Here is an 18,326-nt window from a genome sequence, read left to right as displayed (position 1 = left end):
TTCTTGCGCGCATGCTATGCAAATTGAATTGCTTTTGGTTGTGTCCCTCTTTATGTGTGTGTGTTGAGCCCACACCGTGTCAAATTCACCACGCCTGATGCAGTACCTGCAATGAAACAGAAATACAATTATAATGCGTTTTATTAACGCAACTTCAGATCCCATTCTCGTCGCCAATGTAACAACCTAACATTTTGTATTAAATAAGAACACACTAATTATATATATATATATATTTCACTGGTACTTTAATATGTGTCTTCCGCACACGCACTCCAAACAGTACAATACCATACAATGCAATCCAATACAATACAATATAATCCAATATATTACAACATATTATATTCCACACCAGGGTTACCATGAATATTAGTTTTGCTCCGATACAGGTCTCCACACTCAGAATCGCGGTTACATTTGGGGGTTACGACTTTTGGTAATTTTGTTTGCCGATTACAATTTTACCGGTTACGCGCAGCATAGGGCCGGTATAGACAAATTTATATACCAAATTTAAGGCAAATCGAATAGGGCGTATGTATGTAAATAGGTATGTGGGTATTATTAATTCATGTCTTTATTTCGGCTTCGCATGCATATTTATCAGTTTTGCCAGGTTGATGCGACTAAATCGAAAATCACAATGAAAATTACTTTAAAGCTCTCAGCAACAGCTTTCATTTGATATCCATATTACACACACATTCTAGGGGTATACGGGTCCATGTTTTGGCCTATATATCGAGACCCTAGTCACCCAGCGGTGTACAACTTACTCTGTACTAAAGCACACATCAACAGCTTCAATTTGATACCCATAATGTCAAAACACATTCTAGGTGCATCCGGGTCCACGTTTTGGCCCATATCTCGAGACCCTAGTCACCCACCGATATAAAACTTACTCTGTACTAAAGCACACATCAACAGCTTCAATTTGATATCCATAATGTAAAAACACATCCTAGTGCTACCCTGGTCCACATTTTGGCCTATATCTCGAGACCCTAGTCACCCACGGGTACGAAACCCTATCCAGGACCCTATCCAGAATGGGATAAAAAGTATCCTATGTCTATCTCCTGGTTCTAAGCTACCCCTCCACCAATTTTCAGCCAAATCTGTTCATCCGTTCTTGAGTTATATCTATCTTTTATATTTATACTTACATTACATTAGAAACTTCAAAAATAACAGTATTTCTCCACTATTTAATGGAAGTTATTATACATACAAACCTTCCTCTTTAATCACTCTATTTATTAAAAAAAAGCGCATCAAAATCCGTTGCGTACTTTTAAAGGTTTAAGCATTCAAAAGCCATAGGGACAGAAAAAGCGACTTTGTTTTATACTATGTGCTGATAGTGATAGTGATACATGCAAAAATACCAAACAATTTAACTTTTTTTTATGAATTTTAAGGAAATGTTCAATATTTTTAACGAAAGAGTATTTTTCAAGAGATGTATGCATTCTTAACCATTTATGTTGCATTAACTTGGCAACAACGCATAAACAGCATAAATATGTCAAGCTGATATGATATGAAAATACATACATACATCCATACATATAAATGTACTCCCGAAGTTAAATAACGCAGCGAATTCTATGTATGTACGTATGTGTCGCATCAAGCCTCACTCAAAAGCAATTAGCGCGGACAGTTCACAGCGAACAAACACACATACGCATTTTTTGATAAAAATGTTACTTTTGTTTAAACAACTTGGCTGATATAAGAAAGGAATCAAGTATTTTTTTTGATGCAGATCGAAGGCGAATATTTCAAAGTTTTACTGAAAAGTAGAATTTTTTAAATCCGTCCATCCGTTTATGAGTTATAGCTGTGTAAACAAAAATTTTATGATTTTTTACTACATTTTGGCAATTTGCCACGCCCCTATAATATATATCTTCAAATGATATTAACTGTACCATCTCACGTAGCTAAGCTTTCAAAAGCATAAAACCGTTTTAAAATCGGAGCTTCCTGTGTGAAGTTATGTGTATACATGGCATTCAGCGACTTTATTTTATAAGATTTATAGATAGATATAGATGTATATAGACTGAAGCTAAAAATTTTTTTTAACAGCGGAGATTACTAAACGTCCAAAAGGCATAACAGCTAAACTCAACAATGCAGTCAAATTTTAGGTGTTAAAATAACTTAAGTTTGTACGGCAGCCATAGTTTTTCCCCATTCCACATTTTACTGAAGGTTTTAGGACTTAACGTCACATAGCTCCTTACCAATTTTAATTATCCTACCATTACGACATCCAGATATATGAAGTATAATATATTCCATTTGTATGGGAGGTGCCACGCCCCCTTTTTCCCAATTCCATATTTTCTTGGTGGTGTTAAGGATTGGCCTCAAATAACTCCTTACTGAATTTCAATGTTCTGGCATGTATACCTTCAAAGTTATGCAGTACCAAAGATTCCATTTGAATGAGAGGTTCCATGCCCCCTTTTTCCCAATTCCGCATTTTTTGGTGGTGTTAGGGACCTCATATAACTCCTTACTGCATTTCAATGTTCTGGCTTGTATAACTACTAAGGATTCCATTTGTATGGAAGGTGCTACGCCCCCTTTTTCCAAATTCCGCATTTTCTTGGTGGTGTTAGGGATTGACCTCATATAACTCCTTACTGCATTTCAATGTTCTGGCTTGTATACCTACCAAAAGTTCCATTTGTATGGGAGGTGCCACGCCCTTTGTATATATCGAAATTATTTTTAGCCTAAAACCTTCCCGTTGATTGAAGGAACCCATAACTAAAATTTGGTGATGATTGATGTGTGGGAAATACGTTTCCATATCGAACACACACACACAGAATTTGATTTTTATATATATATGGCTAAACCGATTTGAGATTTCAAAATCAACTAACCATCATCTCTCCTTCCTGTATCTTTCCTAAAAATTTCATGGCAATCTGTCGAACCGTTCTCGAGTTATGGAGTGACAATCAAAATGTACACTTCTTTTTATATGTATATATAGATTATTATTATAAATTATTATTACTATTATTATAGAAGATATAGATAGCTCAAAAAACAGGTGAATGGGATGAATACAACCTTACAAAGTGCTGGTATAAACGTCTTATAAAGATTAAAAAGGCCAAGTATATGGAACAAAGAATCACACATAATGTTGGGGATAGCAAGGCAATGTGGAATTATTTGAAGAAAAGTATATGTATGTCCAAAGAAAATAAAGAAATGGAATAAATAAAATATTGTAACGAATTTACTGTAATTCTGCTTATTTGCAACCTTCCGCTAAGTTCGAATCACTAAACTGTTGAATAAATAACTCCACCATTGAATAATGGAAAATGGCCTTTATTAAAGTACTTCACAATAACACTTATACTTTGCAACTAGCTGGCTTAATAACCAACTTATTGATAGCTCAAATGAAACTGAGTTCTCGTCTCTGCTGTTCTCGCATTTTTATACTCTTTGATTTCCTAGTTGCATATTTCTAGGCTTTTCCATTCCAGAACTTACTTGTTGGTTTCTCAGCTACGACTACAGATGTATAATTTGTATAGCTTCTCTCACACCACATGCACTCGAATGTGTGAGCGACACTTCCACAATTATAATTGCCTACATTTAGGAGCAAATCAATAAGATGTCTGCATGTGTTTGGGCATCTCATCTCCGCTGCGTGTACGTACATATGTGTAGACATAATGATTGAATTATTGATGTGCGTACAGTCACTGCGTAGCATCGGCTTAGAGATGGCAGTACCCCTTAGTGTTGCAAATATTCGTAACACTGCCCTCCACCTAAGTCTGATCGTCCCGATCAGACAAATCTCTCGATCTAACCGCTGCTAGCCTCTCCAAATGAACCACCTTCATTTTGGTTCGTGGTTTGCCAATGGTTTGTATGCGGTACACTACATCGTTGATCCGTTTTACAACTTTGTATGGGCCTTCCCAGTTACACTGCAATTTCGGGGACAAACATCTTTTTCGTTGTGGGTTGTATAGCAGCACCAAATCTCCTTCCTGAAACCCTTCTGAATTAATTGCTTTATCGTACCTCGCTTTCATCTTGTCACTCATAATCTTTGCTCGTTGCCTTACCAGATCGTGTATCTCTCTCAGCTCTTCTTCCAAGACACCAGTGGATTTCTTGACATTCCTCTCCGCATCGGCATCTATCCCATACTTCAAATCAGCTGGCAGTCGAAGGTCATTGCCAAAAATTACCTTTGCGGGAGTTTGGCCCGTTGTGTCATGTACTGCCGATCGGTAGGCCATCAAGAATAATGATACGCGTGTATCTGAGTCCTTATGGTACTTGTCTACTACTTTCCTTAAATGTTTCTCCAATGTTCTATTGAAACGTTCCACCATACCATCGGACTGAGGATGCAATGCAGTTGTCCGTGTTTTTCGTATTCCCAACTTCTTGCGCATTTCTTGGAACACAGCTGATTCAAAATTCCTGCCTTGGTCAGAATATAACTCCATTGGTACACCATACCTTGCAACCCATTCGTTTTTAAACACTTCTGCTACTGTTTCTGCTTCTTGGTTTGGGATTGGGTATACCTCTGGCCATTTACTGAAATAATCCATAACCACCAGTACGTATTTGTTTCCGCGGTTGCTAGTAGGAAATGGACCTGCGACATCCATGGCGATCCTTTCAAATGGTGCACCTGAAATATACTGCTTCATCTGGCCATGACTTCGGGTTTTGAGCCCTTTCGCTCTGTTGCATACCTCGCAGTTGGCAATCCACTCGGTGACCGACTGACGGCAACCAACCCAATAGAATCTCTGCTTAATTTTCTCAAGTGTCTTCGTGATTCGAAGATGACCTCCACTTGGACCATTATGCAGCTCGCTGAACACGTCAGGAATCCTCTTTCTGGGAACAACTATCAGTTTCTTCTTGCATTGACCATCCTCACTCTCCCATACTCGATGCAAGCAACCGGATATCAATTCTAAACTGTTCCACTGTGCCCAATATGACTTCGCGATGGGACTCTCTGCTGACATCTCCTCTCTGCTTGGTCTTTCGTTTCGTTCGAGCCCTTGCATAACATGTGAAATATCTGTATCTTCTAGCTGACACTTTCTTAGTTTTTCCTTGTCCCATTCAACCGTACACGTTATAGTCATTAGCCGGACATCTATAACGTCTTCTTTAGCCTCGGCCTTTGAACAGTGCTTGCATTCCATACTACATGGTCTTCGTGACATTGCATCGGCATTTCCATGGGTACTACCTTTTCGATGCTCAATGGAAAAGTCATAGCTTTGTAGTCGCTCGATCCACCGTGCCAATTGTCCTTCCCGATTACCGAACTGCAGAAGCCATTTCAACACTGCGTAATCTGTCCTGGCACGGAATCGCTGGCCGGAGAGGTATTTGTGAAAATAGTTAATGCACTCTACCAATGCCAACAGCTCTCTCCGCGTAACACAGTAGTTCCTCTCTGGTTTTCCAATCGAACGGCTGTAATATGCAACTACCTTCTCCTGTCCATCGACCAGTTGTGATAAAACGCCTCCTATATCATATCCACTCGCATCTGTACCTAGAATAAATGTTGCTCCTGGAATCGGATATGCTAACATTGGGGCAGTGCACAAACGCTCCTTCAATGTTTGGAAAACCACTTCTTGCTCCTTCTTCCATTCGAAAGCTTTGATTTTTCTTGTAAGCTCAAGGAGGCTATGGGCTACGCTGGAAAAATTTGGTACAAATCGGCGGTAATATGTGCACAGCCCATGGAAACTTCTCAATTCATGTAGGTTCTGTGGTCTTGGCCAATCCTTTACAGCCTCTATTTTTTCGTTCGCAGTGCAGATGCCCTCTGTCGGTACCTTGTGACCCAAATAGTTTACTTCCTTTTTAAACAGCGCACACTTTTCGGGACTTAACTTCAGACCAGCGCCAGCTATTCTCTGGAACACTTCCTCCAAGTTCTTAAGATGTTCATCAAAGTTCTTGCCCAATACGACGATGTCGTCCAGGTACACCAAGCATGTTTTCCAATGTAGTCCTTTCAGTACCTGGTCCATGAGTCTCTCAAAAGTAGCTGGTGCATTACAAAGTCCAAAAGGTATCACTGTAAATTGCCAAAGACCATCACCGACACTGAAGGCTGTTTTCTCTTTATCTTCCTCCTTCACCTTCACTTGCCAGTAGCCGCTTTTCAAGTCCAGCGTGGAAAACCATTTCGTACCAGATAGCGAGTCCAGAGTGTCGTCAATTCTTGGCAATGGGTAGCTATCCTTTTTCGTAACGTCATTCAACTTCCGGTAGTCAACGCAAAACCTCATTTTTCCATCCTTCTTCTTTACAAGTACTACCGGTGAGCTCCATGGACTAGCTGATGGTTCGATGACGCCGCTGTCGCTCATTTCTTGTATGATTTGACTCACAACTTCCCGCTTCGCCAGTGGAACACTACGTGGAGCTTGACGGATCGGCCTCGCATCTCCAGTGTCAATTTGATGTTTCACAACATTGGTGCGGCCTGGTTTGGAACCATCCTGGTCAAATATGTTCGCGTACCTTAGGAGCAGTTGTTTTGCCTTACTCTGATAGGCTTCCTCTAGCCCCTGCGTCCATGCCGTGATGTCATTTGAAAGATCAGTATTACTAGATGAAACGTGTTCCTGGAGCTGTTCACAGTTAATAACTACTTCGGCCTCTTGGCATCTTACCAAAATAGCTCCTTTGGTCAAATTGAATGGTGACTTGAACTCATTGAGTACTCTTACGGGAATACGTCCATCTTGTTTTGTCATTCCCAGGGTTTTTCCTACAAGTATGTTCAGTGCTGATTTATTTGCTGCTTCGACAACACACAATTTGTTTGTCCCACAATCTCCATCAACCTTTGCCCAGATGACTGCTTCTGATTTTGGTGGTATTTGCTGACTCTCTTCCACCAGCACTCGCTTACTGCTGTAGCCTCTCTCGTAGCCGAAATTAGGTGGCACATCCATGTTCTTATATCGCATCGTCTTGCTTTGCATATCGATCTTGATGCCTTGGTTGATTAAGAAGTCCACTCGAATTATGATTTCATCAACAATACCTGCCACTATAAAATTGTGTAGTACCGTGACGTTCCCAATTTCTACTTCACATTCTACTTCTCCAATTACCTGGGTGTCCTATCCCGTGGCTGTACGTAATCTTGCTCCAAGCAGTGGTCTTATCTTCTTGTTGACTAAATCGGATCGAATGATGGAATGGGATGCACCTGTATCTACAGTCAGTAAACGTTCCTTTCCATCCACATGTCCTCCGACAGTAAGATTGCTTGACCTTCTTCCAATTTGCGAGATAGAGATTATGGGGCATTCAATTGAGGGAGCCAGCTGTCGCCCCTTGCGGCCGACTCGCTTTAGTTTAAAGATTGAGTGGATTTGGAGATTTGCTCGTCTCCTTCAGCTCTGCGTTTACGGCCACCCACATTGCTGGAATTGTTAGGATTGGTACTACAATAACGTGCAATGTGCCCTGGCTTCCCACACTTAAAGCATTTGACGGCGCCATCGTTTTTCTGCTGCGTTCGTTTTAATGCTTCCAAAATTGTGTCTACCCAGTCTGGCCTTTCCACTTCCACGCGATGAGCTTTGTATGCGGGCTTACTCAAAAGTGACACTGTTTCCTGAGTCAGTGCGTGGGATACCGTTTCAGCAAATGTTAGTTTTGGATTCGCATATGTAGCCCGCTTCGTTTCCACATCTCGTATGCGATTTATGAAGCTCTGGATTTTTACCCTTTCAGTGTATTCCATGGGTGCGTCCGTATTTGCCAACCTTTCAACATCCGAAGCAAACTCTTGCAAAATCTCATTAGCTTTTTGGTAACGGTTTTGCAATTCTATTTGAAATATCTCTTTCCTGTGTTCGCTTCCGTATCGCCGTTCTACAGCAGCCATCAATGCGTCATAACTGTTCCGTTCGTACTCTGGAATAGTCAGTAAGATTTCGGCAGCTGGTCCTTTCAATGCTACGAAGAGTGCGGTAACTTTATCTTCCACATTCCAGTTGTTCACTGCTGCGGTCTTCTGAAACTGTAGCTTAAAGACCTGGAAAGGAGCAGAACCGTCAAAGGATGGTATTTTTACCTTCGTATTGCTTGCTGAAAAAACTGGGCGATTTAGTTTCAGCTCCTGTATACGACCTTTTAAAGCATCTACCTCAGCCTCGATTTTGTTCTCAAACGGCATTATTTTTTCGTCCATACGGGCTTCTAGTTGTACAGAGATCTGTGATGATACCTGTGCTGAAATTTGTCCCGACATTTCGGATATACGTGCCTCCTGTTCTTCAATCCTGGATGCTATTTGTGACAACATTTCGGATATACGTGCCTCCTGTGTTTCAATGCTGGATGTTATTTGTGACGACATTTCGGAAATACATGTCTCCTGTGATTCCATTTGGGATACCATATATGTCTTCTGTTCTGCCAGTTTAATTTCCATCTTGGATGTAATCAGTGTCGACATTTCTGAAATACGCGTTTCTTGTGCTTCAATCTTCGATGTTATTTCTGACGGCATTTCTTTTACTGTCGATGTTTGTGCAGATATTGCAGCCAAAATCATGTTCAAGTCTGTGCTCGTAACTGTCTGCGATATTTCGTTTTTCCCTTCAATTTTTGTTGTTGTCTCGTCCTCATCAGGATAAAAGACATACTCATCCACATCAATTCCTTCTGCTTCCATTGCCTCTCGTAGCCGTGCCTGAAGTTCGAGTTTAACGCCGCTTGTATTCAATCCACGGCTCTCCAACTCCTTCTTCAGTTGCTGGATCTTCAATTCACTGAACTTTGCCATGTCCTTGTTGTCCTCTGGAATTTATTCAACAATTCCTCTTCTGACACCAATTGTAACGAATTTACTGTAATTCTGCTTATTTGCAACCTTCCGCTAAGTTCGAATCACTAAACTGTTGAATAAATAACTCCAATATTGAATAATGGAAAAATGACCTTTATTAAAGTACTTCACAATAACACTTATACTTTGCAACTGGCTGGCTTAATAACCAAACTGATTGATAGCTCAAATGAAACTTAATTCTCGCCTCTACTGTTCTCGCATTTTTATACTCTTTGATTTCCTAGTTGCATACTTCTAGGCTTTTCCATTCCAGAACTTACTTGTTGGTTTCTCAGCTACGACTACAGATGTATAATTTGTATAGCTTCTCTCACACCCCATGCGCTTGTATGTGTGGCGACACTCCCACAATTAGAATTGCCTACATTTAGGAGCATCGCAATAAGATGTCTGCATGTGTTTGGGCATCTCATCTCCGATGCGTGTACGTACATATGTGTAGACATAATGATTGAATTATTGATGTGCGTACAGTCACTGCTTAGCATCGGCTTAGAGATGGCAGTACCCCTTAGTGTTGCAAATATTCGAGAAAAACACTGGCATTGACAAAACCTAATGGACGCACTAAAACGACTGAAAGAATTTTCCAGAAAGAATGCAAGGGTGGTTTCAAGCCAGCGCGCACCTCTGTTGAGAAACGCCGGAACGATACTGATTATGTGAAGCCAATCCATCAAGAGCAAGCTCTACAAAGTGGTTCATTGGCCAAACAACAGAGTGCGAGGGAACGATCAAGGATAATGAGTAGTAAGATGAAACGCAGGTACGATGAGTACAATAATTCGGGGTTTCTTGGAGGGAGATTTGGTACTGTTATACAACCCTCACCGGCGGAAAGGTGTTCCATCCAAGATTCGGTGCAGTTGGGAAGGCCCGTACAAAGTTGTGAAGAAGATTAGTGGTACCATCTACCGCATACAAACCATTGGGAAACCACGGAGTAGAAGAGTGGTACATTTGGAGATGGTAGCGGCGTTTAGATCGGGAGATTTGTCTGATCGGGACGATCAGACTTAGGTGGAGGGCAGTGTTACGAATATTAGCAACACTAAGGGGTACTGCCATCTCTAAGCCGATGCTAAGCAGTGATTATATGCATATCCATAAATCAATCATTATGTATCTACATAAACGAATCAAGCATTATGACTACACATATGTACGTACACGCAGCGGAGAAGCAACGCACAAATACATGCAGATATCTTATCTGAGATGCTCCCAAAATTATGCAATTGTAATTGTGGAAGTGTCTCTGACAAATACACGCGCATATGAGAAGCTATACACGTGCATCTGTAGTTATAATTATATGGCATTAACTAAGTAAATTCTGGAAGCGCCTAGAAGATGCAACGAGGAAATCACAGAGTATAAATGCACCAACAGTAGAGACGCGAGAATCAGTTTTGATTTAGGACGCTATCTGTGAAGCAATAGAAGTGTTATTTTGAAAGTAGTCTAATAAAGACCATTTTGCATTACTGAAAGGTGATGTTGTTTATTCAACAGTTTAGTGATTCGAACCTTAGTAGAAGATTTGAAATAATCGGAATTGCAGTAAATTCGTTACAATACGATATGAGTATCAAATGAAGGGTAATAATGGTATTTTAATTACTCTAGAATTTGTTTGTACGATTTGGGTATCAAATGAAAGGTGTTAATGAGTATTTTAAAATGGAGTGGGCCTAGTTCTATAGGTGGACGCCTTTTCGAGATGTCGCCATAAAGGTGGACCAGAGGTGACTCTAGAATCCGTTTGTACAATATGAGTATCAAACGAAAGATGTTAATGGGTATTTTAAAAGGGAGTGGGCCTTAGTTCTATAGGTGGACGCCTTTTCGATATATCGCCATAAAGGTGGACCAGCGTGACTCTAGAATTTGTTCGCACGATATGGGTATCAAATTAAAGGTGTTAATGAGTATTTTAAAAGAGCGTGGGCCTTAGTTCTATAGGTGGACTCGTTTTCGAGATATCGCCATAAAGGTGGACCAGAGGTGACTCTAGAATTTGTTTGTACGATATGGGTATCAAATGAAAGGTGTTAATGAGTATTTTAAAATGGAGTGGGCCTAGTTCTATAGGTGGACGCCTTTTCGAGATATCGCCATAAGGGTGGACCAGGGGTGACTCTAGAATGCGAGTTAAGGAACATGACTCCACTCAATTCAGGTGGCAAATATAAACAAATTCTTTAAAAGTTGCTATTTGATTTATTTACCAAATCCGTTGTAACATTCCATTCCCACATACTTACCTTGCGTTAGCCAGCTGATGCAATGCCAGATGTAAAATTACTAAGGCATCGTATTAAGAGAGGCATCCTATTCAATATGCCTATTGTAGACTATTTGTAAGTTATAAATAAGAGAAAAATGTAAAGCTTAGTCAGTTTTTTGAGCGATATTGAAATAAAGTGCAAGAGTTTTTAAAAACTCAATTTACCCAACTTAAACTTTAATTGGCGATCCTGCCAGGAGACACGCAGTGATAGCCTGTAAAAAGGTTGCGTGTCCTCTGGAGTGAAAAAAACCCTGTAAAAATTAAAATAAAACAAGTATCTCTAAAAAGGAGAGAAAAAAAAAACACTAAAATTAAAGCAAACAAAAAAATGACTGAAGAGTAAATTTTTGTTGTGTCTTTTCGATTAAAGGACATTAAGAAAAATCGTTATTTTCCTGAAAACCAATTTGTGAACAAAACAACGGAATATGTGTAAAAAGCAACACACGATTATTTGCATATACAAACGGAAGTTCGTACAAGATTGAGTGAAAGCAATACTGACCAAAAATATTTGTCACCTTACAGGAAAACTAAAAACGCGAATTACGTAGCTCGGGAAAGTGAAAGGACCACCAATATATGTACATCAGCATTCATCCACAAAGCCAACAAGGATCAAATAGAAGGACGAGAATCCGAAGATGAAGAAGCGTAAGCTAATTAAGAAAATAGTTAAGCTATATGTTAATACATAGTATGTATAAATAATTATATGTATGTACATATAAATTAGAAGATTATAAAAGTGAAGGCAAAACTAGAAGAGATAAAGCAAAGTTAAAAAATAAAATTTATATAAACTGCTAAAAGATTGTGAAAGAAGATTTGAAAAGGGTATATAGATCTGCATTCTTTGATAGAAGATTTGACAAAAATGTCAATAAATAGTAATCATAATACAACTAATGTGGATGTAATATCTAGATTGATTGCCGCTAGTACGGCATCATTACGAACGGAAGTAGATCAAATGAGGCGACAGATACAGGCCAACAACACCAATGATGCTGTGACCGAGTTTGTACCCGAACAAATAGATTCAAATATAAATTGTGACGAACCTTTAGACGTTATCAAATCTTTGCCTGAGTTTGGGGGTAAGATAAATAATTATGTAAGCGAAGCAGCCAATAATTCCATGTCCTTGTACACAACAATTTTAAGGAATAAAATTACCCGTGAGGCCAATGATATACTGACCAATCACGGAACAGTTTTGAATTTCGACGCAATTTTAAGTCGTCTGGACTTTGCCTTTGCTGACAAAAGGCCAAGTCATATAATCGAGCAGGAGATGAGTGTCCTGAGACAGGGATCGAAATCCCTGATAGGTTTCTATAATGAGGTTAACGAGAAGTTGACGCTTCTCATAAATAAGACCATAATTACTCATGGGACAAGCTCACCCATAACTAAAGAGCTAAACTCTAAAAACAGAGCCACTGCTCTGCGGACCTTTATAACTGGGCTTAGTCACCCATTAGATCAAATATTAGCCGTGTTTTTTAACACGAGTATATCCGTTTACGTTTAAACTTTATATTGACTGCTAAGAGACAAACTATAAATACACCTCTGAAATTGCTGCGCATAAATTTTGTCCTACTAAATTTCAATACGCATTATACCATGGCGGAACGATACAAGGTGACAGCATGGGACAGCTGATTATAAACTTTTTTTATTTGATTTGATACATCAACTTCCGCCGCAATACGATTTTGACATTTGTCCATCGAATTTACAAAAACAAAGTACATGAAATTTTTATTTATGTTTGTAGGTATGTCGCCATGCTGCCACCTTGTATCGTTCCGCCATGCATTATACTCAGATGTAACTGAAATATGTGTCTTTGTTTCACCCTGTACACTAATTCTATGTATTATATGTGTGTCCACAATTCATCGCAACTGATTCAGCTATATGTTATACCCTATGGCCATCAGAGCGTTGCGTCTCCGCTTTTCGCTACACCCTGTTGCTGTAGCTAGTTGTTTTACCACAGCCGCTAGATGGGTCTCCTAAGCATTATCTAAGCGAAGATAGGCGTTTTTTAACACGCGCAAACGAAACGTATACGCGCGTGTTAAAAAACACGGCTATTGTTTACCTTGGCACCCAAAGATTTGCCAAATGCCCTTGCCAAGACTCAAGAGTTAAATGCCAATCAAATGAGGTCACAATTTGCTTTGCAATATTTGCAAATCATTTGCAATATTCGCAGAAAAGTTTTAATTCATCTCCCCACAGACTTCCTTATAATGATCGGAGAAGTCAGGAGTTTCAGAATAATTTGAGGTACCCGGAGAAAAATAGTCCAATATTCGGCGACAATAAAAAAACCCGTCCAGAGCCAATGGGTGTAGATCCATCCTTGCAAATTGAGAATAGGCCTAGTAATAGATATATGCCACAGGGAGTTAGAAACAATTCGCAAAACAACAATTTTAATAAAAGAGTTGGAGGTGCGCAAGTCAGTGCGCAACCACAGGAAAAAGTACAGCGAGTAAATAATATTAAGAAGGCCATTTTTTAGGCCAAAAGTAAGCTTGCCATATATATATATCTGTATGACCAAGCTATAAAAAAAGATTTTGAAATTTTAGTAGATACAGGTGCAAAATCCTGTTACCTCAGGAAGGGAATTTATAGGAATCCAAAAGAATTGGATATTTATAAGAGGATAAAAACCATTAATGGTTATACAATAATAAGATTTTATCACGAAATTCATCTGTTTGGTGTTAAAGAGATTTTTTACGAAATTCATAACTTGGAGTCAGATCTCCTTATAGGTTATAATTTATTGCGGAAAGTCAACGCTTTAGTGAATCTGGAGAAGTTAATTGTTAATAGAATTGAAAAAATTTATGAATTTGTGGAAAGGACTGCTATAAAGCACAGTTGTGAAAAAGAAAGTGAGGTTGATAAAATGAGCTTTGTGGAACAAAAATTTTCCACAGCGCCAGCCGACGGTAAAACCGGCAATAGTACAGCTAATATAAAAAATAGAACAAATGTGGAACAAGAACATTCCACAGCGCCAGCTGAAGAATGTACCAGCAAAATTCCAAATAATAAAATAAGCCCAAAAGAGGGCAATATAAAAAATCTTCGTCAGAAGATAATTGATGTTATAAAAAAAGAACACGAAGATGTTGATTTGGATTTACCATTCAACACAGATGTCAGAGCAGCAATTCGCATGGATGAGGAAAGACCCATTTGGTCCAAACAATATCCATATCCAATATCTGTTAATGGTTTTGTTAATGAAGAAGTCCAAAGTCTATTGCAGAAGGGGATTATAAGGGAAAGTAAGAGTCCATATAACTCTCCATGTTGGGTAGTTCCAAAAAAGGGAATTAATAAGAATGGAAGTCCTAAGTTACGCTTAGTGATTTATTTTAAAAAAATAAATGAAAAAACTATTCCGGATAGATATCCGATATCGAATCCAGAGATCATACTTTCAAATTTGGGGGAATCAAAATATTTTTCAACGATAGATCCCGAATCTGGATTTCATCAAATATTAATGAGAGAAGAGGATATTGAAAAAAACGGCGTTTTCCGTTAATAACGGGAAGTATGAGTATGTGCGAATGCCCTTTGGCCTTCGCAACGCTCCCAGCATATTCCAACGGACTATGAATAATATTTTGCATGAATATATAAGGAAGTTTTGTCATGTCTACATTGATGACATTATAGTATATTCACGTAATTTGGAGGATCAGTTGAAACATTTAGAATTGGTAATAGAAGTACTGAAAAAGGCCCATATGAAAATATCTCTAGAAAAGTCTAGGTTTATCGAGCAAGAAGTTGGGTTTCTGGGATACATTGTATCTCATAAGGTCATTAAAACCGATCCAAAGAAAATAGAAGCAATAAAAAATTATCCAATACCAAGAACTCTACGTCAGGTTAGAGGATTTTTAGGTTTAACGGGATATTATAGGAAATTTATAGATGGTTATGCTAAAATAGCAAAACCAATTACAAGATATTTACAAGGGGAAAATGGTAAAATCTCCCAATATAAATCAAAAAAACTATTGTCAATCTAGACCAAGAGGCAATAGCTGCTTGCGAAAAACTAAATGGATTGTTGTGCCAGCAGATAGAATTGATACAACCAGATTTTACAAAAAAATGTGTTCTAACAACAGATGCATCAAATGTAGCCGTAGGAGCTGTGTTATCTCAAGAGGGGAGACCAGTGACTTTTATTTCAAAAACATTAACCACGACTGAAAAAAACTATGCGACAAATGAAAAGGAATTATTTGCCATTGTGTGTGCATTGAAGAATTTACGAAATTACCTTTATTCGGTGAGAGATTTGGAGATTCACATCGACCATCAACCATTATCATCTACAATTTCTGAAAGAAATCTAAATATTAAAATGAAAAGATGGAGGGCATTTATTGACGAATTTCCCCAAAAATTATTTATAAACCAGGTGCAATAAATGTGGTTGCAGATGCTTTTTAAATAATGTAACAGAGTCGGAAAATGATGAAAGTAACTCAAGCGACTCTTTAACTAATACACAACATTCTGCAGAAAGTAGTGATGAATATCAAATTGCTGCAACAAAAAAACCATTAAATCATTTCAAACAGCAAATCCTTATTGATAATTTAGAATTACAACCCTAGAAACCATATTTCCATTTAATAACAAACGCTTTTTGATCGAATATGATCAACCTGAAAATATTCCTTCGGTTTTGACAGAATATTTGAATCCAAAATTGGTTACCGCAATTTACTGCACACCAGAGGTGCTTTATGGAATTAAACATGTCTTAAGAGAAACTTACCCATCGACAAAATTTATGAATATTCTAAATATTTGGTACTAAAGCAAATTGAAGATAAAATTAATTTGGAGGAAAAATATAAGTTATTCAAAGTTTTCCTGAGTTAAACGAAATAACGGTTAATAATGAACCTGGGTTTATTACAATGCAGTTTAAATCTTTAATGCAAAGATTAGGAATAAGAATTATTTTTTGTAGTCCAGGTCATAGCACAACTAATGGACAAGTTGAAAGAGTGCATTCGACCGTAATAGAAATCGCGCGTTGCATTAAACACGAATATAATTTAATAAGTTTTGCTGAGTCGATATATCGTGCTGTGCATCGATACAATAAAACGATTCACTCAGTAATAGAAGAAAAACCATTTCAAATATTTTTTAATAAAGTGCCACTTGATGCAGTTCGGTCAAAGCTTTTGACTGCGCAAAATAAAATGTTAGATAGGGAAAATAGAAACAGGGTTAGTAAAACATACCAACGCACAGTGTTTCGTGTAGAACAAGCTAGCTGGACAAAATTATTTTATGAGATTTTCCGTTTCATATGCAGTCATTTAGTACAACTACGTAATTTTTTTCAGCCATATGTTCTTTTTTTTTATTTTTTTTCCAAAATTTTACTTCATATGCATACATTTGCTTATTTCATATACAGTAACTCATGTGAATAAGTGACATAGATCCAAAAAAATTTAAAGGACTTAAGAATATTACTTTATTGTACTTAAATTGAATGGAATACAAATCTCAATACTCTAAAAAATTCTAAAAATTCGGAAAAAAATTAAAATTTTTTATGAAAATTCATCGAATTTTTTAAATATAATTTAGTTTTTGTTATAGATCGTGACAAATTTTCTTATGGGAAATTAGTTAAAATAAATTTGCGAAACCGAAAATTGTAAGAATTGTCCAAAAAAGGGGTGTCTACTTATTTATGTGAGTGACTGTACATATGTACATACATATATTGTATTTATTTGAGTATTTATCCTGGCACTACAATTTTTACAGAATTATTTTATAGTACCAGTCAGGAATGTAAAAGTGAATTACAATAATAATAATAACAATGTAAATAATTAAATTAATTATGTGAAAATTACTTATTACAAAAACTTAAAAGTAAAGTATCATACAAAGTAGAAAAGAAAATAGATTTAAATTAAATAAAACCTGATCCAACAAAAAGTTATAGGGTAGGTTATCTTTTATAATTATGTTATTATTCGCTATCATCACTTTCATTCGATGAGTCACTTGTGGAATAGTCATGAGCATCAGCAACACTACTGTGAAAGCTTGAAACAACTGGGGTATTTATTGACTCCTCGACATTATCGGGGGACAGTAAATTTAAGACTTCTGAAGTCAGACTTTTAAATTTTTTCTTAGGTATCTCCCTAAAACTGTTAACTAAAGGATCCGATGTTATAAGCAACATATTCATAAGATCTCTATTCGTGGCTTCACGCGACTGCATTTGTGTGTTATCAGCCCTGAATCGTCTCAAATCTTTGTTACGGGCTTCCTGTGCTTCCTCGGAAAGTTGACCAATAGGTAAAATTGCTGATTTTATAATATCAGTACTATGCACTAAGAATTTATGAACTGTAACAGGCATATTAAACCATGGATAGAGATCTATGTATAGTTTTTTAGTCTCGACCGCAAATTTTTCAAATTTTTGGATATTTATATTGTACCCAGATGCTAATGCGCGAAGGAGAGTGTCGAATCTTTTGATGAGCGTTACATCCAATCCCGTAATCTCAGCACTAGCTTCAGAATTTTCGAAAAACCTACGAGCAGTGTTGCCGTCATTGGTATTGCCGAAACCTGGTTTTGGTTTATCTTCATCAATCCATTGTATGTACCTGTTTTTATGCCTTGGTGACTGGTGCGGTAGGTTGTGGCAGGTTGAAGTCAATGATCTTCGCCTTTTTGCTTTTGGTGTGATCTTGCTGACCTTGCGCGTTTATTTTTGTATGTTTTATGGCTACGTGTTTGTTCCCTGTACCAGGGAATTGGTTTTGCCGTTTGTAGATCAGCTTTAGAGGTTCAAATATCTCGTCGGAGCTGGTACGTACATACATCCTATTTGATATGTAGAGATAACTAAATCTACAAAAAAAAAAATTAAAAATAGATGTGCAAAAAATTCGCAATGGTTTTTTCTTTCGACTATTAGAGAATACTTGCGAATATAACATATGTAAAATTTATGTCGGCGGATGTATGTAACTTTTTTGTTCCTAA

The 18,326-nt window shown here is 37.8% G+C and overlaps 1 protein-coding gene across 2 annotated transcripts in view; it reads left to right on the top strand.

The window, feature by feature from the left end:
- Positions 1-18,326, top strand: part of Eip78C (Ecdysone-induced protein 78C) — a 908,078-nt gene that overhangs the window by 253,327 nt on the left and 636,425 nt on the right. The window contains exon 1 of one of the 2 annotated variants that reach the window (XM_067786960.1): positions 11,855-11,879. The exons of the other annotated variant lie outside the window; for it this stretch is intronic. Coding sequence (XP_067643061.1) covers positions 11,870-11,879 — 10 coding nt within the window. The 5' untranslated portion in view covers positions 11,855-11,869. Of the gene's footprint in view, positions 1-11,854; positions 11,880-18,326 lie in introns of those variants that run through there. 2 annotated transcript variants of the gene reach the window in all.

This window comes from Eurosta solidaginis, chromosome 5 (assembly GCF_040869045.1).
Source record: "Eurosta solidaginis isolate ZX-2024a chromosome 5, ASM4086904v1, whole genome shotgun sequence".
NCBI lineage: Eukaryota > Metazoa > Arthropoda > Insecta > Diptera > Tephritidae > Eurosta > Eurosta solidaginis.
This window is presented reverse-complemented; position numbering and strand designations above follow the sequence as displayed.